The sequence below is a fragment of the Peromyscus eremicus genome, chromosome 12 (assembly GCF_949786415.1).
Source record: "Peromyscus eremicus chromosome 12, PerEre_H2_v1, whole genome shotgun sequence".
NCBI lineage: Eukaryota > Metazoa > Chordata > Mammalia > Rodentia > Cricetidae > Peromyscus > Peromyscus eremicus.
This window is the reverse complement of record NC_081428.1, coordinates 58,394,879-58,416,559: the sequence shown is the minus strand read 5'-3', so window position 1 is coordinate 58,416,559 and position 21,681 is coordinate 58,394,879. Positions and strand designations below refer to the sequence as shown.

Genomic DNA, 21,681 nt, shown 5'->3' with positions numbered 1-21,681 from the left:
CTTACATTATTAACTATGACCTACAAGAAGTCATCTACAACCGAAAAAAAATGGCCATGGGATGGGACCTGCCAAATTCAGGATGCTGTCATAGAGAAGCAGCAGACAGGGACTAGCTGGGGTGTTCTGTAAGAGGAGTCCAGAGAGCTACCCCATTTCCTGTAAGATATAAAGCTGGGTCCTACCTTCACTGACCACGCACTGCTGTTGCGTTTCCACTGTGGAACCACCACATGAAATACGTGGCGGCAGCTCAGATTACAGCCGCTGGTTTGTAGAATTGTGCCCTCACTGACAGAGACCCCTTGTCCTGCTTGGTTCAATTCCTCCTGGAGTTCTGGCCCAGCCTTATCCAATAAGGCCTGAGAAAGGGGTCCTCTGTTGAGTGCAAGATCCATGGGAACGGAGTTGACAACGACATGGGTCTTAAAGACAAAACCAAAGATTCTTTTCAAATTTTTAATAAAGGCATTCATCAACCATGACTATATTTGAGCCACTGGGCTTAGCACAAGGAAGACAACAGTTGCTCATATACATTTCATAATCAATGTTCAGAGAAACAAAACTCATAAAAGTCAGAGTGGAAACAATTCAAATGTCCCTCGGCTAATGGTTGGGAAGACCAAATGTATATTCATCTAATAAGATATTATGCAGCCACTGAGCGATGAAATGCTGACATGAGTTAAGACATGAACGACCCCTTAAAGCATTCCTCTCAGCGAAAGAAACCGGTCCCAGAAGATCACAAATATATTATTTCATTTATGTGAAACTTCAAGAACAAATGAATCTGTAGATAGAGACAGGTGTGGTGCACACACCTTTAATTACAGCACTCAGGAGGCAGAGGCAGGTGGATCTCTGTGAGTTCAAAGCCAGCCTGATCTACATTGCAAGTTCCAGGATAACAAGAGCTATGTAGGAAGACCCTGTCTCAAAAAGAAAATTTAAAAAACAAACAAACAAAAAAAAACCAGAGTAAATTAGATGTTATGTGGAGTTAGGAAAGTGGGGTGATCAGGTAGATAAATTAAGAGTACCTGCTAATGGGCACAAATTTCTTTCTGGTGGGATTAAAGTGCACTAAAGTTAGATTGCAGGTATGGTTGTATGATTGTGGTTACACACAGACACACACACACACACACACACACACACACACACACTCATGTTCACACTACAAGAATTGTCTCTACACAAGTCCCAACACCAAGACCTTCCATGTGTATTTTTAGTGAATATACTAAAAACCATTGATGCGCCCAATTAAAGTGGATATTGTGAGTTACATAACACTATTTCAAGATTTTAAAAAGGGACCATTAATTACAGGACTGTTAAAATGATTTTTAGCTTTTCTCAGCATAGCCTGTGGGAATATGCTACAGCAATATGTCCACATTAAAAGTTTCAGTTGTGGGGCTGGGGAGACGGCTCAGTAGTTAAGAACACTGGCTACTCTTCCAGAGGACCCAGGTTCAATCCCCAGCACCCACATGGCAGTTCACAAATGTCTGTAACTCCAGTTCCAGGGGATCCAACATTCTCACACAGACATACATGCAGGCAAAACACCAATGCACATGAAATAAAAATAAAAAGTTTTTTTTGTTTCAGTTTTATCGCTGCTGTTCACAGCACACCAGGAACTGTTCCTGATGGATGCTTAGAGATGCTTTCTCTTGTAAAACAATTCAAAGCAAAACTGGGTTATAACACCTAGTTCATTTCATCTATTATCATACCAGCAAATCCAACTGTTTGTTGTTTAAAGGTAGTGGGGACAAATGACAGCCAGTGGTGATAATTCAGGACTTTGATCTTGGTCTTTAAACAAAGCTTTTAAGGACTGGCTAAAAATGTCACGGTAGGGGCTGGAAAGATGGCTCAGCAGTTAAGAGCACTTGCCCTTCTTCGGGAGGACCCGGGTTCAGTTCCCAACATCCACCTCAGCTGGCTCACAGCCACCTGTAACTGTCTTCTGGCCTCTGGGGACCCACACACATGTGACATTCACTCATACAGTCACACACATACACATACATTAAAAAGTAACAGAAATAAACCTTTAACAATTTTTCTCTATATTACGATGTGTGTTTTCTTTGTTGTCATAATAGTTTTCTTTTCTTCTTCTTCTTTAAAAAAAAAAAAAGGTCTTATATAGTCCAGGCTGACCTCAAATTCACGTTGTAGCCAAGGATAACTTTGAATTTGAATTTCTGATCCTCCTCCTTCTCTATCTCCCTAATGCTGCTTTTACAGACGCGTCCTTCCGCACCTTCTTTCTGCAGTGCTAAGGGACCGAACCCAGGACTTCATGCCTGCTAGGTGAGTGCCCTTTCAACTGAGCCTTTGTCTTTAAAAGCAGGACAGTAACAGCAAAAGGCTCAGAGCTGTCTGAGAGGCAGAAAGAGCGGGTTGCCCAACCCTGAGCCCCACCGCCACCCCCAAAGCAAACAGAAGGGTGAGACAGACATTCCCTGGTGCACACAGCTCCCGCCACAGCCATGCAGAGAGAAATCCAGCTACTGGTCAGAAGCAGGCACTAGCCAGGCCCGCTTCAGAGAGCTACGGTTCCAATCAGTAGAGCCCGTGTTGGAAAGGGTATTACCTACTTTTCAGGAAGGGAGGGAAAACAGGTCTCACTATGTAGCCCTGGCTGCCCTGGAACTCCATGTAGACCAGGCTTGCCTTGAACTCAGAGATTTGCCTGCTTCTGTCTCACATGCACCACCATGCCCAGCGAAATACAAACACACACACACACACACACACACACACACACACACACACACACATACACAAACTGGGGCTGAGGGTGTGGTACAATGGCTAAGAGAAGTGGTTGCTCATCATGCCTGTATCCTCAGTGTGTGTGTGTGTGTGTGTGTGTGTGTGTAGGACTGAGACAGGATCCTAGGGCTTGCTGGTAGCCAGTCTATCCAAAAAACATTAGCTCCCTGCAACAAATACACAAAACAAGAATTGTCCTCACATGATTCCCAACATCTGGACCTTCCTCCAGCCCACCCACTCACTCCTTCACAAAGGACCCACAGATGGGTTCAGGGAACTGAGCTCCCTGGTCCACGTCCAGCACCCAAGTTCACCCTTGCTCATGTCTTTGGACAGATTCCTGTCCTCTGCATTCCCCACACTCTTTTCCACACCTGTAGCTGACAGGAGCCAGCCCTAGATGGACCAACCACGACAGATGGAAAGAGATGAAAATGTGGAGAGGCAGACCATGTCTCCTACCGTGGATCCACAGTTACCGGGATGGAGTGACCCTACCTCAGTACTCTTTCAATTCTTGTAAATTTTTTTTTTTTTTCCGAGACAGGGTTTCTCTGTGTAGCTTTGCACCTCTCCTGGAACTCACTTGGTAGCCCAGGCTGGCCTCGAACTCACAGAGATCCGCCTGCCTCTGCCTCCCAAGTGCTGGGATTAAAGGCGTGCGCCACCACTGCCCGGCCTCTTTCAATTCTTACAAACACACCCGATCTCTATTCCTAAGTGATGTGGCAAGAAGCCCAGATCTACAGACAATGTTTGAAGACATGAATCGGAGAGCATGGGAATTTTCCTCAGTTCTTTTCCTCCACTCTGTCTTCCTTTGGCCCTCAATAAAACAGGTACAGACCGGGGACATCACAGCACATTGGTGGTGACAGGCGACACTCACCTTAGCGTTCTGTACACTTTCTTCTACCAGCCGGATTTTCAGGCCTTCGGGTGACACCAGCAGCCAGCCCTCTTTCTGTGGCGTTTTCCCGGGTGGTGGTAATTCTGATGCTTTTAAACTGGGTGGGGAGGCCGTGTGGGAAAGGGTGGCTTTAAATGTAGTTTCTACAGCTTCGGCAAAGGCCTCAGCAACCTTAGCAGATATGTCCACCAGATAAATGTTTTTCAAGGTGCGTTTGCCTGGCTTACGCTGGAAGTTGTCTTTAATGGCTGAAACAATGGTCGCCACACACTGGTCTAAGGGAAAGTCAAAGATCCCAGCGCTGACAGCTGGTATGGCTATGGACTGACACTTGTACTCCTCAGCTAAAGTGAGACTTTGATGCACAACTTTCTTTAACAGCGCCACACACTCCGGGGCCTTATCTCGCTTCCACCGAGGCCCTACTGCGTGGATGACATGGTGGCAAGGGAGCTTGCCTGCTTTTGAGATAGCGGCATTCCCAGGTGGGACCATGCCACCATTCTTTACTATCTTGTCACATTCTGCTTGAAGTTCAGGGCCAGCTGCGTTTGAGAGAGCAAGCGCGAGACCACCAATGTGTTTCAGATGCTCATTTGCCGTATTCACTACCACATCGACAGGAAACTGAGTCAGGTCCCCCTGCTGTACGGTCAGCGAGACTCCTGGGGCTATGTCCTTCTGTATGTGACACTTCTGCTCCTGAAGGCTGCCTGTCTCCCTCTCTCCATCCTCCTGGAGTTCAATGATGCATCCATACAGGCGCTTGATCTCGGTTTTGTAATACGATGCCTTGTCCTGGAAGAAGTGCCTGGCACCAGGCTTATCAATCTGGAATCTTCTAATGCAGACCGAATCCCGGATTTGCTGGACCATGTTCATGCACTGTACAACTTTGCTCTTGAAGCCCGTTAGTAAAACGCCTTTTGGCTCATCTTCCAGCTTAAAGCTTGCCTGTACATTTGCCCTCTTTATCTTTTGCGAGAAAAGCTTCTTGTCTGCCTTTATATACTCGATAACCAAGGCCTGTTCTATTTCGACCAGTCTTTCTGTTTTCATGTTGTTTTCCAAGAACTCAAAAAGCTGGCTGTAGATTTCATTTACTTCTCCCACACAGCCTGCAACGATGACCTCAGCCGGGGTTCCTGAAGTTAATTCATTCTTTATCATAATGGCTGCACTGGAGCTGTGTTTCTTTTGCAGAAGGTGGATTTTCTTTTGCCACACATTGCCTTCGAGCGCTTCCCTGTCCTCAACTTCAATGAGCTTATAACTTAAGGCACCGAGCAGTTTCTTCTCCGCTTCTGCCAGGTCTCTGGAAGAATGGGCCATCAAGAGAACAGCTGAACCCTTCAGCTCATATGTGGCAAGCATGTTCTGTGCTTCAAAAAGAGTCTTGGAAAATTCCTGACTGTCTACTTGCTCTAGAAACATGAAAACTTGAGAAGGAACCAGGACGTCTTTCTGAGCCAAGGAATACACCTTTTCCTGGATCTCACACTTTACTTTATACACATCTACACGGAATCCCTTAAAGCACAGGTCCTGAGTGGCGGCATCATAATGAATCTCCATCTCTGGGTACTCTTTGCTTAGAGCCTCCAGGAAACCACTATGTTGCAAAAGAAAATGTTTCCCTGGAGAAACCGCCACTTTCTCCCTCAGACTCTGCTCCGCCTTTCTGACCTTTTCTGTGGTGCTGTCTATCAATTCCTTGACTTTCTGACTGATGTCTTGGATATCTTCCGATTTTCCGGCTAAGGTTAGACTATCCTTATCAAACTCAATCAAAACCCTGTCGTCTCCTAAGTCATGCTGTATGATCTCCCATACTGGCGCATACACTTCAAACAACTTAACTTCATATCTAGACCTGATGCCAGAGAGCAGGTCGGATGCATCTTTCTGCCAGGTCTTGATACTTGGTCTGTGATTGACTAAGGTGGCGGCAGGTCTGATGGTCAATGTCCCGTTCATTTCAGACCACGTGAGCTCACAGTGACACCGTCTCATTTCATCCTCTATCGCCTTGATCAGATGACTATTTTTTTGAAAGAACTTCCACAAAGGAAGACCCAGAGACTCTTGGAAAGATGCTGGAAGCTTGACCAGTGGCTTCTCCTCGCCATATAAGGCTGTGCCCAGAGAGGGATAATAGGGGAAGACAGACAGCGGCATCCTGTTGAAATGGTGTTTCTTGGCCATAATGATATCTAACACTTTAAAAGCAAAGTAAATAAACAAATAAATAAATAAACAACAGTAATCTCAATGTCATGCATTTCCAAAGAACACAAAACAAACTTTTCTAGAGGACAAAAGTCTCTGATGCCTGTAGAACTCAAAGGTGGCATTCTCTATGTGCTCAGCTATAAACTGGTAGATACTAACTACACAGGGCAGACTTTATTTTAGTGCAATAATTACTTTACACCCAAATCACTCTACACAGAAATCATGTTCGATTCTGTTGTTTTTCTGATGTCACTGACGTGACACAATAAGAAACAGATACCCATTTGGACACAGGCATGGCATTTGTACCAACATGAAGGACATTTTAATCCTCTGTGTAGATCATTCCGCCATCTGTCCCTTTGCGTTTAGTCCCAGAATTTAACTTTCATAGTTAAATGCATAATTGTACCAGCACTCTGCATCACTTTCCCAAGTGCTTTCCATGATTTTAATGTCTTTAATCTTGAGTGGCCTTCTCAGGTAGAGATTCTATCATACCCTTAGCTAGAGGCCAGAAAGCTGAGGCTGGGGAAGGTTTATTCCATAAACCAAGGGAAATATCTGACCTAATTGCCAGTATGAGCCAACCCAGACCCCATGTTCTTGCCTCTATACCAAATCAAAATCACCCTCACATCAGTCATTGGAGAGCCCAGCCCCAGAGGTCACAATTTAGTAAGGCCTTCCCCATTATAATCTCCCGCCCACTGTGGGTACCGAGACAGGGGACAGTCACCACAACTGGCTCTTATTCTCTCTCTCTTTCTCCAGGACTCGCCTGACTTTGTTGTAGTTGCTGGGCAAGTGGAAGTACTATCAGCATGGATTAGAGTCAATCCAGCAACAACTTGGATTTAAACAGTAGTCATGGTAGAAAGATGCTAAAATATAGTACCCTAGTGAAGGACTCTGTCCTAGGGCAGGTGTCGGGCCTGAGGGAAAGAATGTGACCTTCAGAGGCCCAACGTCCCACAGGGGCTCCAGAGGGCCAGGACAGCCTGAGTGACCTCTAGTATAGACTCAGCACCTGAGGCCAAGCACTGTTCAGGGATTATTTCATTTACTCCTCCCAACACTCTTCTGAGGTAATTCCTAACGTGCTAACTCTACAGATGAGAAAACAGAAGGTTAAAGGTCACAAAGCCAGTGAGCACCGATCAGGATTGGAACTCAAGTCTATCTGACTCAAGATGACCATTGCAGATGTGGTCAACATGACTTTCAGTCTCCTCAGCCCGTGCCTGAGGTCATGAGAAATCGCCCCCATGATGTCCTGCCTCAGCACAGGAACAGCAGAAAGGAGAAACAGACATGCTCTGTAGAACTCTACGTGCTTCTGAGTCCATCTTTACCTAAACATGTTGAAATCAATTTGAGGATCAATGCGGGGACCTACAACACAGATCTATCTCTTTGTGAGTACAGCCTGTCAAAAGTTCCTAGAATGGCGACTTTTTCAGTCATAGGTGGGAATCACCAGAGGCTCTCCCTTGTCTCTCATCAGCTTGTGCTGCTTCACCAGGGCCTGCCTTGCTGCCCTCATTCTGCACCAAATCCAGATGAATGAATGATTGGTGCCATTTCTGACAGATGAACAGACAAATGCACTCGGGGTTAAGGAACCGCTGAAATGGCCAACCATCCAGGCTATGCTGGGTGGCGGGCCGGGACACATTACCTTTGCTGTCGCAAAACTCAACCAGTGCCGAACTCTCTTCCGGGAAACACTCAACCCGGGCAACTCTTCCGCCCCCATTGGAAGGGTTTTCAAAGTAGAGCTGTAGCTGGTAATCATCCACCCCTGGAGGCAGGTTTTCTACCCTAACTACATTTGTTGTTTCCAGAATTCTCGGGGCAAGCTGCAGGCGTTGGTTTAAGTGGTAACTGCTACAATCAATAATAAATTTTTTGGTATCTACAAAACAAAAATAAAATGAGAAAATTTTCGATGACATCTCTATATGTATGGAAGAAATGGCTTGGCTACCCCTGAGAAGGGGGAACTAGCCAATTGCTGTATTTTCTGCCACTGAGCTGTCCTTTAGCCGACCCTCCTGAGTGCACGCCTCACAATGCCACCCCTCTCCCCATTTCCTCAAGACCCTTGATACCCACTCTGCCAGCAGGCAGAAGCCCCAGCCCCTGCCAGGTTACTGACTCCAAACACATAGCTAAGGGCACTTTCAGTTTTATTTTCATGTACACACACACACACAAAAAAAAAAAAATTAGTCATGAGCCAGATACTGATAGCACACGCCTTTAATCCCAGCACTTGGGAGGCAGAGACAGGCAGATCTCTGTGAGTTCGAGGCCAGCCTGGTCTACAGAGTGAGATCCAGGAAAGGAGCAAAGCTACACAGAGAAACCCTGTCTCTGGGGGAAAAAAAAAGCCAACAACAACAAAAACAACTAGTCATGTTTTTAAAGTTCTCTTTTGTCTTTGTATATATAATTGCCCACACCTGTAGTGCCCATGTCTGCAGTGCCCGTGTCTGCAGTGGTGCCTGTGTCTGCAGTGCCTGTGTCTGCAGTGCCTGTGTCTGCAGTGCCCGTGTCTGCAGTGCCCATGTCTGCAGTGCCCATGTCTGCAATGCCCACATCTCCAGTGCCCATGTCTGCAGTGCCTATGTCTGCAGTGCCCGTGTCTGCAGAACCCATGTCTGCAGTGCCCATGCCTGCAGTGCCCATGCCTGCAGTGGCTGTGTGTGCAGTTCCCACATCTGCAGTGCCCGTGTCTACAGTGCCCGTGTCTGCAGTGCCCATGTCTGCAGTGCCCATGTCTGCAATGCCCACATCTCCAGTGCCCATGTCTGCAGTGCCCATGTCTGCAGTGCCTGTGTCTGCAGAACCCATGTCTGCAGTGCCCATGCCTGCAGTGCCCATACCTGCAGTGGCCGTGTGTACAGTTCCCACATCTGCAGTGCCCATGTCTATAGTGGTGCCCATGTCTGCAGTGCCCGTGTCTATATTGGTGCCCATGTCTGCAGTGCCCATGTCTGCAATGCCCACATCTCCAGTGCCCATGTCTGCAGTGCCTATGTCTGCAGTGCCCGTGTCTGCAGAACCCATGTCTGCAGTGCCCATGTCTGCAGTGCCCATGCCTGCAGTGCCCATACCTGCAGTGGCCGTGTGTACAGTTCCCACATCTGCAGTGCCCATGTCTATAGTGGTGCCCGTGTCTGCAGTGCCCGTGTCTATAGTGGTGCCCATGTCTGCAGTGCCCATATCTGCAGTGCCCATGTCTGCAGTGGCTGTATGCACAGTGCCCATGTCTGCAGTGCCCATCTCTGCAATGCCCACATCTGCAGTACCTGTGTGTGCAGTGCCCGTGTCTGCAGTGCCCGTGTCTGCAGTGCCCATGTCTGCAGTGCCCGTGTCTACAGTGCCCACGTCTGCAGTGCCCACACCTGTAGTACCCATGTCTGCAGTGCCCATGTGTTCAGTGCCTGTGTCTGCAGTGCGCGTGTGTGCAGTGCCCTTATCCCACAGGGGAGACAGGGTACTTTTATTTTACTGTGATGCCAAGGATCAAATCGAACCACTCTACCAAAATAGCGATGTCTACAGCCCTCATCCGTTTTTTTAGTTGCTCCTATTTACCCTTCCGGACTCAGCCTAATCATCTCTTAGATTAACAGGGTGGATGGTGGGCCTGTGCTGCGCCAATCTTTGTGCTAGGATCTGGAAAATGAATACAGGTCCTTGCTTGTGTATCACCAGGAAGGTGAGGATCATGAACACAAATGAATTGCCTTTTGGAGCTCCAATAAGGAGCAGATAAAACTGGGACTCAGACTCGGAGTGTATATGGTCTCTCTATGGTCTCTAATTTGAAGACTAAAGCCAAATGGATAAGAGAAGTGGGGAGCAGTGGCTGCATGAACAAGCTTGGTGCCGTTCGGAGATGGTCAGGTGACACTGCTGGGGGACACACTCAGGTGAGCACAACCATGCACGCTCTTGTCTCCCGCCCCTCTCTGGTTACTAAGCTGAGAGACGCCTTCTCTTTCCTCTTCATCGTTCATTCACATACATGCCTCCTTCCTCCTCCCAGACTGAGTTCCTCTAGAGAGGAAACTATGGTTTTCTTCATCTTTGGGCCTTAGACCCTAAGCTGGTACCTGGACCATAACAGTGGCTATAGTTTGGAGCGAAACTGTCCCAGAGGCTCATGTGGTAACGACTTAGTCCTCTGCTTGGTGCTGCTAGGAATAGTGGATCCTTTAACGAGTGAGGCCTGTGGGAAATGTTCTTGTTCTTGAGTGGGGAGGAAGGGGACGAGATGACCCTGGCCTGGTCCCCCCCCCCTCCTGACCATTGAGATAAACAATCTTCCATCTGCCTCACCATAAGCCCCAAGGCAACAGGACTAACCGATCGTGAGTTGAAACCACCGAAACTGAACTAGAATAATCTTTTAGGAGGCTGACTACCTCAAGTATTTGTTACAGTAACAGAAAGCTAACACAGTTTGTATTCCAGATTGCTGCTCAATGAACAGAAGCAAGATCATTTAAATTTAAATTTCCCTTTGTGGGTCTAGGGAGAGGCTCAGAGGTTAACATCACTTGACGCCTTTGCCGAGGACTGTGATTCAGTTCCCAGCATCCGCTTGGAAACCCACAACCATCTGTAACTCCAGTTCCAGCGGATCCAATGCCCTCTACTGGCTTCTTCAGGTACTGCATGCATATGGTACACATACATGCAGGCAAACCATTCATATGCATAAAATAAACAAATCTTTAAACTTCCCTTTGTAAGTAGTAATAATAAACATGAAATAATAATAGTGCCCTTTATCGAATCCTTACCATGCCTCAGTTACTATGTTAAGTATCATCTCACTTAATCTCCATAGGAATTTAGGTTAAGTATGATCATCCCCGTTTTATGGATGAGTGGATAAGGAACAGAAAATAATAACTTGGTCGGCTTCATACAACCAGTTAAGTAACAGGGCTAGAATTCTGACCACACCACCTGTGAGCCTGACTGACGCCCCACCATGGCCATGGGACAGGGGGGCTTGGATTTGGAAATTTGCCCTGTTCTGGGTGAAGCTGGGTCTTGCTTGTAACAATGACCTAACAGAGCACTCATTTCCTTATTCGTGTTTATGTACGTGCACATGCAAGTGCATGTGTGTGCGTGCATTTGGAGGACAGAGGACAACTTGTACGAGTCCCAGGGATCAAACTCAGGCTGTCGGGCTTGGTGCCTTTTCCTTCTCTGCCATCCTGCTAGCTGGGACAGTCACCCTCCCCATTCAGTGGGCTCCCTCATCTCTGCATGTGTGACCAGGAAAGGGGAGTGGAGGTTGGCTACCCGGGCTACACTCCAGTCCCTCCATCTCTCAGCAACATCGCGCCCCTGTCATAGGGTTGTTGAAAGGAACGAATAAGTTAACACGGGAAGAGTTTAGCGGGTGCCTGACTTACTTACGGCAAGCACTAAGGGTAACTTTGTTGGCATTATTGCCTTCCAGTAAGTGTGTCTGTTCTTAACTCCTCCCAGGGAAGTAAGGAGAGAGTTCAAACTCCTCCACTTGAAATCACCTTAGACTTCCTATTTCTCCCCCACCCCACCCCATCCACTCAAGCAATCATATAATAAAGGGCGGTCTATTAAACATACCCAAATTGGATCTCAAAATGCATTTGTTTCTCTTTCCGAAATCTGAGGGGAAAGGCATCTGGATTGACTGAGAGGCCTTGTTTACGCACTACAACAAAGAGTCAAACTTTCGGAGATGTCTCAAATCCTGGGGTGTGGTGCACAGACACTTGGGGATGCAGGATCCCCCAGGGGCTCACCTATAGGCTTCTGAAAGGTAACCACAGCGACGCCAAAATCTCGGATCACTTCCAACTTGAAGTCATCACTGGCAAAGCCACTTATATTCTCCACTAGCATGCTCAGCACAATGTCAGTCATGTTCTTGGGCACGTTTTCAAATGCCACCATGGAGGAAATGTTTTCACATTCTGTGGGGACATCTTCCGTTGTTTCTGATCGGTCGCTGGGAGATTGTGTTGTATCCAAGTCATCTGATAAATTTGGGAATGACAACAAAAGGTATAAGGTATTAAATCACGGTTTAATCATCCTGAGACAACCCCCCCTCCCCCGTTCCCATCTCTTGGCTAACTCCACTGAATGGAAATCTCGGATAGTGGACCTTTTGCTTTAATGAATTAAAAACTAAAATGTGGGGCTGGAGAGATGGCTCAACAGTTAAGAACACTGACTGCTCTTCCAGAGGACCTGGGTTCAATTCACAGCATCCACATGGCAGCTCACAACTGTCTGGAACTCCAGTTCCAGGGGATCCAACACCCTCACACAGACATATATCCAGGCAAAACACTAATGCACATAAAATAAGAATAAATAAATTGTTTTTTTTTAAAAACTAAATGTACTATTGTGGTTTTATTGTTGTTATTAGTGAATTAAAAACTGAAAATAGCATTGGTTTTTTTTATTTTGTTGTTGTTATCACTAATTCAGTTTTATTACTTTTTTCTGCTTTGTCTTTCTGAGGAATGTGCATCGTCCCTCGTATATGTCTTTCAAGTACTAGACTATAGTTACAGAACCAAGCTTCTAAAAGCAGGGCATAGCTTTCTTCATCGTGGTGTTGCGGACACACGGCCTAGAGCTCAGGCCCATTGGATCTTCACTGAGTTGAAGAACTACTGTTGGTATCACTGAGGAGGGCAAGGATATCTGAAACTGTGTACTTACTCGCACTAAACAGCAGAAGAGCTTAAAGATCAACACTAGAACAGTGTTAATGAGGAATGTCTCAGTGGGTAAGAGCTGGCTGTGTAAGTGTCAGGGCCAGAGTCCGAATCTCCAGCACCCTCATCAACAGCTGGGCATCATCACTCCATGTGCCCGGTGTAGAGAGAAGAGATGGGCAGATCCCAAGAACTCTCTGGCCAGCAGAGAGAAGGCAGAAGGCAGAGGGATGGGGGGAGGGGGAGAGAAAGAATCCCTTTCCCTAAGATTTGGATGTCTGCGTCTCTGGGGTTCTTCTTGCTTGTCTTACTCAGCCTGGTTCTTCATTTGTTATACTTTATAAGAGTATTATTAGTTGCTCCTTTATTTAAGTGTGGGGCAGGACATGGCCTGCCCACCCCCTAGTGAAGCAGGAGACACACACACACCCCCAGATCCAGTGCTGGCTGTTCCCTGCAGCAGATGAGAAAGGGTGAGCTGGGAAGCTGGGGTCCACCTAAGACACACCGGGTGCTCCCAGAGCAGCTCCTACCCAAGAAGCACACAGCATCCATTACGTGTCCTGTCCTTGCTATTACTGGCCACCCAAGCACAAGTGTCCATCACCACCTCCCAGGTCTTCCTCTCCTCTCCTCAGCTGCAAACGTCTCCCAGCGCCAGAAAGAACTGGTCTTGTTCCTCTGACGGGAGCCCGTAGAGCTGAACGGGCTCCCTCGGGGAATGCGTCATACACATCTGGCTGAGACTGGAAAGATGATGCAATGCCAGGCAGCTGCAAGCTGAGCAGATCCTGCCTGGTGTGGATCTAGAAGGAAGATCTCCCCAAAATGATAAATAAACACAAAACTGCCTGGTGAACACTAGGACCGCCTTAGCTGAGACTTACCTGGTTCCGAGGTGCCTTTTTTTGTCTTGGATTCCTAAAACCCAAACAGTAAGACAGCATTAATACAGGAAATATTTATTTTTGTTTGGTTGGTTGGTTTTGTCTGTTTGTTTTTTCTTTTCTTTTTTTTGGCTTTTCGAGACAGGGTTTCTCTGTGTAGCTTTGCGCCTTTCCTGGATCTCACTCTGTAGACCAGGCTGGCCTCGAACTCACAAAGATCCGCCTTCCTCTGCCTCCCAAGTGCTGGGATTAAAGGCGTGCGCCACCACCGCCCGGCTTTTGTTTGTTTGTTTTTGTTTGTTTTTTTCAAGACAGGGTTTCTCTGTGTAACTAACTGTTCTGGCTGTCCAGGAACTCCCTTTGTAGACCAGGCTGGCCTCGAACTTACAGAGATCCACCTGCCTCTGCCTTCCGAGTGCTGGGATTAAAGGTGTGCTCCACCACCACCCGGCGACTACAAATCATTTCATATATAAATAAAACACCTCTTGGGCTGGACTGAAGATGTAAGTTAATTGAAATTGAAATGATAATGACACATTTGGGTAATGGGCTGGTGAATGGATCAGAGGCTACATGTCACAGCGTGTCTTCTCTGCTGGTCATAGCCATCACTGATGAAATGAGACATACACAAGTGTCTCCAGCTCATGCCAAGGGTAAGGCAGCTTGGCCCATGGCTTGTCTCACTTGGCACTTATTTCGTGGTTACCGTATGAACACGGTGCATGTGCTACACAGAGGTCCCTGGCAATCTTCTTCACAACTGAGGGAACAGCACACACAGCGTGGACTGCTGGCCTTTCAAGACAACAAAAACAAAACAGCAGGCTTCTGCTTATAAAGAAGCCAAGACAAACATGCAAACTTCGACACCCCAAATTTATTACTATTGCACCCCCCAAAATCTCGACTCTTCCAAAAGTGTCAAAAAAAATAACTGCTTCTCCATTGTTTACTGCTTTCCCCCTCCATAGTTCCAAGCTGCCATTCTCAAGCTAGTGTGACTTAGGCCTTCATCTACCATTTTCCTGTTCTACTATGTAGTCTACTATGTAGCCTTGGCTGGTCTGGACTCACTATGTAAACCAGGCTAGCCTTGAACACAGAGATCTCCTACCTCTACTTCCGAGTGCTGGGATCAAAGGTGTGGGCCACCTCACCCGGCACATCTTCTCCATATGTTCATCATGGGGAATCCTACACACCTTGGAATAATAGCCTGTGTCCTTTTGTGTCCCTCCTAGGTGTCCTTACCTCTTCTGGAACTGCCTTCTTAGAGACTGAGGCTTCGCCTGGGTCTTCAGGCAACCAGACAGTTAACTTGAATGTCCCTTTTCCTTGCCACACTAACTCATGATTCTCTTTCTCCAGAACATTCTGCCGAACTGAAACGTAAAAAAAAAAAAACCAGAAAAACTTTTAAGCCAAATTGCAAGCAATCTTTCCTTACATAATTAGTTCATGATTTCTACAGACATCACCACTATGAGCCAGGAACTCATCTGATTTCTCTAAGAAGCAAGCTCCTGGAAAGAAGGAAAACTGATCAGATGGATTTGAATTTCACCTTTAACCTTACTTTGTGTGCATTATTCATGCTGTGTACAAGTGGTCCATGTAGAGAAGTGTGCACCACTGGTCATGTGGAGGCCATGGGAGGACACTGGGTATTTCCCTGCATTTCTCTGCCTTCTGGCCTGGACCTCAAACTCTGAATCATCTTACTGAACCTGAAACTTGCCCTTTGGTCTAGGCTTGCTGGCCAGAGAGTTCTTGGGATCTGCACTCTACACGGGGCACATGTAGCCATGTTCCGTTGTTCATGAGGGGGCTGGAGATTCAAACTCTGGCCCCCACACTTACACAGCAAACTATCTTACCTAGTGAACCATTCCCTGCCCCTAAACTTACTGGAGTGTTGTGGGCTTTTGTTTGTTTTTGTTGTTTTGTTGAGACAAGGTCTTACTATATATCCCTGGTTGCCCTAGAACTCGCTCTGTAGACCAGGCTGGCCTCAAACTCACAGAGAGGGGCCTGCCTCTGTCTCTCAAGTGCTGGGGTCAAAGCATGTGCTGTCATGCCCGGGTTACTTCTTAATATTTGTTTCGTCAGCTTAGTTACAGAGTGTTCCCCAAGGGCCTTGAGATTACAAACATGGTTGCCAGGTCACTGTCTAATGGGAGGAGCTTTAAGAAGTGAAGCCTAGGGGCTGGAGAGATGGCTCAGCGGTTAAGAGCACTGGCTGCTCTTCTGAAGGTTCTGAGTTCAATTCCCAGCAACCACATGATGGCGCACAACCATCTGTAATGAGATTTGGCACCCACTTCTGGCCTGCAGGCATATCTGCAGGCAGAATACTGCATATATAATAAATAATAAATCCTTTTTTAAAAAAAAAAAAAGAAGAAGAAGTGGAGCCTAGAGGAAGGAACTTAGATTCCAGGGTTGGGGGTGGGGGGAGTTTGATCCTGGGACACCAGCCCTTTCCTCTTTTCTTTATCACTTCATAGCCAAGAGTTCTCAACAGAGTGTACTGCCTTGTGCCATTGGCCCCAAAGCAGAAGGCCAACTGACTGTAGACCAAAACCTCAAAAACTGTTGCGGCCAGATAAACCCTTCCTCTATTCAAGATGATTATCTCACAGCAATGGAACATGGGTGAACACCGTTAGCATCCTGCTAAACAAATCCTACTTACAAAGCCTCAGTCTTCTCATTGACTAATGAGGTTAACAGGAATTGTTTTGAGCCAGCAAGTGCATCGCATTGAAGAAATATAGTTTAGTAGTTCAGTACCTGTACTGCACTCGGTAGGTGCTGAAGTTAGGAATATTTATAACTACAAGGATAGCTAGGTACATGGTATGATGAAAGCCATGTTTTCAGGAGGTGACCCAGTTGGCCATTATCAGAATGAACAGGAGTCCAGCCATTTCAGCTAACACTTCAGCCTGCAGTGATAAACAACCCATGTTTGGTAGTAAAGGGAGCAGAAAAAAAATGGAATAGAAGAGATTTTGAAAAATAAAACAACAACAACAACAACAACACAGAATTAGAGCACTGGACAGCTGAACTCCAGGGAAAACTGAACAGAATCTAAAGACTTGCCATTTGATTTCCAACTCACCCACTAGCTAGCTGAGTGGCTGTAAAGAAATAAACATCTCTGGAGCAGAGTTTCCGCTATTGCAAGTATTTTCGAGGAATGCTGTCAATCACATGGAGAGCTATGAAAATGTAAACTGTAAGCATCAGAAGCAGCAGCCAGAGAGAGAAGAGGAAAATCCGTGTAGCTCAGACCATGGAGAACCAGAAAGGTACAGGAGGCCCCTGACCCGCACAGAGGATGGTGCAGACAGATCAAGGAGAAAGCTACCAGAGCCCCTCTGTTCACAGTTGCTGCTAAATGTTCTCTGATGGGCAGCTAGCCTGACGAGCTCAGAGCCTATCATAAAGGGAGACATGCTAGCTCTCCCACCTCAGCCATGAAGAGGGCAGGCCAAATGGACTTCACTTAGATGTTCATCCAGAAACAGGCATTAGAATCCATCAGAGAAGGAACACGGGACTCTAACTCTATGATTAGTCAGGAGTTTCCAGAGAAGATGTATGGGGCTGGTAAGGGGACTGAGAGCTGTGTGGCCTAAATGGAAGCCAGTTACCTAATGTCATGCACCTCTATGTTGCATTCCTCGTCTTCTTTCCTGGACTTTGGTGAAGTCCATCCAAGGTATCCAAACATGACAGCCTCTTCTTGGATTGTATGCAATGTGTATAGACACAAGTATTGCCAGAGGGCCACAGTGGCAATAACAGTATGTTATTCCCAAGAAGAAAGTAAAGGGGGGGCTGCTGTGGAATAATGCTTTTGTACAATGGTTTAATAAAACGCTGGTTGGCCAGTAGCCAGGCAGGAAGTATAGACGGGATAAGCAGACAAGGAGAATTCTGGGAAGAGGAAGGCTGAGTAAGGAGACGCCAGCCTCCATCCAGGGAGCAGCATGTAATGGCACACAAATAAAGCCACAGAAAACATGGCAACATATAGATTAACAGAAATGGGTTAGTTTAAGTGTAAGAGCTAGTCAGTAGTTAGCCTGAGCTAATGGCTGAGCAGTTTTAATTAATATAAGCTTCTGTGTGTTTACTTGGGTCTGAATGGCTGCAGACTGGGAGGGACACAGGAACACTTCCAGCTACAGGGGGTGGAATTGGAAAAATGGCTCAGCAGTTAAGAGCACTGAATGCTCTTCCAGAGGACTGGGGTTCAATTCCCAGCACCCATGCGGCAGCTCACAACTGTGTGTAACTCCAGGATCTGACACCCTCACACAGACATACATGCAGGCAAAACACCAAGGCACATAAAATAAAATAAATTAAAAATAAAAAAAGAAGAAGAAAGTGAATCTGGGAGGAGTCAAAATTCTGTCGTCTAGCCTCTCCCCTGTGCCCGTCTTGGGTCAACTGTGTTCAGTTAAGAAGGTGGTGGATTCTAGGGTTGGAGAAATGACACCATGGTTAAGAGTACTGACTGCTCTTCTAGAGGACCCAGATTCAGTTCTCATCAACCACATAGTGGTCTACAGTAACTCCAGTTCCAGGGGATCTGATGCCTTCTCATGGCCTCTGCAAGCACTGCATGCATGTGGTATACAGACAAACAGGCAAACACCCACACACATACAATAAAAATAAATCTTTGTGTGTGTGTGTGTGTGTGTGTGTGTGTGTGTATGTGTGTGTGTGTGTGTGTGTGTGTGTTTTGTAGAGACAGAGTTTCTCTGTGTAACAGTCCTGGCATTTGCTTTGTAGACCAGGCTGGCCTTGAACTCACAGAGATCCTCCTGAGTGCTGGAATTAAAGGAGTCTGCCACCACCCAGCCAAATCTTTTTTTCTTTTTTTTTTTTTAAAGAAGACGAGTTCCCTTACTTCAAGAATACCTAGGCCCTCACATACTAAACAGGAGCTCATTTAGGACTAGAATGTATGATAAAGTGTGCACATCTGAAATGGGGTTTACAATGATTTGAGTTTGGGTCTGAGAGTGTAACTCCATGTCCTAAGGGGAAAAAAAGACATACATGATCAACAGTACACAAATCCAGTTAACCTACAAAGGTGCTCAGGCTACTTCTGGGAAGTAGGGCGGGCGCCCTCTACAGGAGAGGCATGCTGATGCCCTGGGACTGCAAGGGCAAATCTGTTGCAGGGAAATTCCAGCTAACTTGTTGCTCAGGAAGCGGTGCCTCGAATAGGAAACTGAAAGTTAATGGAAATCTAGTCACCCTAAAGACTGACCCTCAACAACGATAAATTTTAATGTGTTTTGAGTCATCTGTGTTGGGAGTGAAATGCGAGGGATCACCTGAGCCATCTGGAAGAAGAGAGGGGTTGTGGACTGGGAGCCCCAGGGGGAGAAAGTTGTGCCTCTGATGTTTGGGTTGTGAGCCCAGCACAGCCTTCCCCTCACCTGCCCAGGGGTCTGTTGTGAAGGCTAGAACTGGAACTGTATCACCACAACCATTTTTTCCCACGCTGTGTATGTCATTATACTACCAATATCTTATATATTCTCTCCATTTTGGTGAGTTGAGGTTCTCAATAAACAACAGAGATTTTTGCAGACTTCAGCATGTCCTGGTCACTGCAGGAAGTTGGTGGCACATGCTTCCCCACTCACCCCACACTCACTGTACTAAAGAGTCCAGAACAGAACTGCGGCGGCGGGGTCCAGTTACCCCACCCTCCCTGTGACCTGGATGCAGTAGTCTGTACCCCTAACATGCGACCAACGTTTGAGGATAGCGCTAGAGAAGAACGCACTCCAGAAGGGTCATGTCTACTGGGGTCTGGACAGCTGGAATCAAACTGGGAACCTTCTATGGTTGATCAACCTGTGGGTCACGATCCCTTGGAGGGCTCAAACCACCACCCTTTCACAGGGGTTGCCCAAGGCCATCAGAAAACAGAGATAATTACATTACGATTCATAGCAGTAGCAGAATTACAGATATGAAGTAACAACGAAAATAATTTTATGATTAGGTGCCACCACAACATGTATTATAGGGTCGTAGCATGAGGAAGTTTGAGAACCACTGCTCTAGGAAAAGTGAAAATGAGAAAACAGCACTCCCTGGTGAAATCAAACCTAGAACAACATGATTCTTGCTTTCCGGAAGGGGTCAGTGCCATGCGGGTCTCTTGTGCCCTCCTACCCAAGCTTTCTGAAAACCTTTCATTTTTCCTTCTTGGACTCCTGCTGGGCCGTTACCTTGCCTATAGCCTGACGTCCTTGCGTCTCCTCTGGCCCAAATGCTTCTCCAAACCCAAGGACAGGAAGGAGGAATTGCTGCATTCTGAGGATGACCCTGAGCTACAAAAATCTCAGGTGGGAACTAAGGGTGGCCTTCTGGAAGCCACAGGTCTAGGGCTTTGGCTCACCCGAGCAAGCAAGCAAGGCTGGCCTCCCTTGCCAATTGCGGACAGAAGTGGGGAACATTCAACTTCTCAACTGTTCCGGGGCCTTCTAGCGATGAGGGAACCCCCCACTCCCTCCCCCACCCCCACCGGGCCTCAATGCTCACAGCCACCTCAGGCCACCCCGAGGCGAGGCGGAAGGACAAAGCAGGAACAAGACCCCAGGCTGTGGCACAAGAGCTCCAGGGCTCTTCCCTCCTCAGGCTCGCCCCCCAAAGACACCCGGTCCCCAGAATCCTGCGATTGCGATACTAGCTGACCCAGGGCTCAAGTTTTTCCATTCTTTTCCTGCACCACCTGAATAATAAAAATAGGAAAGAAAGAAGGGGTGGGGGGAGAAAGGAAGAAAGAAAGAAAGCGAGCACGGGAAGGTTCACAGCACCAGGAAGCGCCTGGAAGAGCAAAGGGAACCGCTACTCCAGGATGCGCTCGCCACCCAGGTTCTGCCCCCAGGATCTCCCCCTCCCACGGGGCTGCAGCCGAGTTCTTGGCCTGGCACCCGAGGCCCCGAACCCCGCGCGGGGCGACCCTCCTTGGCCTTCGCGCCCCTCACCGTCCTCCGGGGAGAAGAGCACCAGGAAGCGCCCCGGGCTCCCGGGCTGCCGGACGACCTCGCACTCCCCTCCTCCCGACTTCTTCCGGCTCTGGAAGTACATTTGCAACTTGTTGATCAAGGTCTTCGGGGGGTCGGGACCCCAAGACCCCTCAACCAGCAGCGGGAACGACCGGGACGCTGCCATCCTGGCTGGCCTGGGTGACCGCGACTGCCGGGTCGCCCAAGCTGCTCAGAGTTTACTTTAACTTCTCTTTCGCTTTCATTTCCTGGAAATTCCTCCCCGCCCTAAGTTTCTGTCTTCACCCAGCTGTGCCCGGATTGGAATAATGCAAACACCACCACCACCACCACCACCCACACTCAAGGGCCCCCGACACACCCAGTCCCCCACTTGCTTCTCCTGTCCTCAACAGAACTGAGTCAACCCTGCCTAGCTGGCGGTCCCCCAGACTCCGGCCTCCAGTGCACCTTGCATAGCGGCTCCCTAGCTGGGCTCCGCCTGCACTTCACCCTGGCCACAGCCGAGCTTTCCTCCATCACTAGGATAATTTCAGTATACCCGAAACCCACATTGTATGAGAGAGTAAAAGGACTCAACAAAATGATCCTCTCGGGGTGTTCCCTGCTCACTTGGGGACCAACCATCAGAGTTAGACCTGCCGTTCCTGCTTGTGAATTCTGTTTGCTCATCTGTGAACACTCTGTGTCTACAAAGTAGTGCATACTACAGAGAGGCTGGTGAAAAGATGGGCTCTAACCTGCCCCTGAAGGCAGGATTTGCTGAAGGATATGAAAAGTTCAACCAGGAGTAGGCCAAGCAAGAAGCTGCATAGTAGTGCGGGAGGGAGGTGGGCCGACTGTATCCTCAACAGGATGGGCAAGAAAGTTTCAGAGACATGATTAAAGAGAAGTTTTGCCAGATTGGGCGGTGGTGGTGCACAGGCCTTTAATCCCAGCACTCAGGAGGCAGAGGCAGGTGGATCTCTGTGAGTTTGAGGCCAGCTTGGTCTACAGAGCAAGTTCCAGAGTTCCAGGACAGGCTCCAA

At 47.5% G+C, this 21,681-nt stretch overlaps 1 protein-coding gene across 1 annotated transcript in view; it reads right to left on the bottom strand.

Annotated features, from left to right (window-relative positions):
- Parp14 (poly(ADP-ribose) polymerase family member 14) overlaps nucleotides 1-20,874 on the bottom strand; it is a 33,559-nt gene extending 12,685 nt beyond the window's left edge. The window contains exons 1-7 of the mRNA XM_059277362.1: nucleotides 20,633-20,874; nucleotides 14,847-14,977; nucleotides 13,590-13,623; nucleotides 11,773-12,006; nucleotides 7,632-7,868; nucleotides 3,695-5,934; nucleotides 186-425 (exon numbers count right to left, since the gene is read on the bottom strand). Coding sequence (XP_059133345.1) covers nucleotides 186-425; nucleotides 3,695-5,934; nucleotides 7,632-7,868; nucleotides 11,773-12,006; nucleotides 13,590-13,623; nucleotides 14,847-14,977; nucleotides 20,633-20,819 — 3,303 coding nt within the window. The 5' untranslated portion in view covers nucleotides 20,820-20,874. The remainder of the gene's footprint in view (nucleotides 1-185; nucleotides 426-3,694; nucleotides 5,935-7,631; nucleotides 7,869-11,772; nucleotides 12,007-13,589; nucleotides 13,624-14,846; nucleotides 14,978-20,632) is intronic.
- Nucleotides 20,875-21,681: the final 807 nt, after the last annotated feature.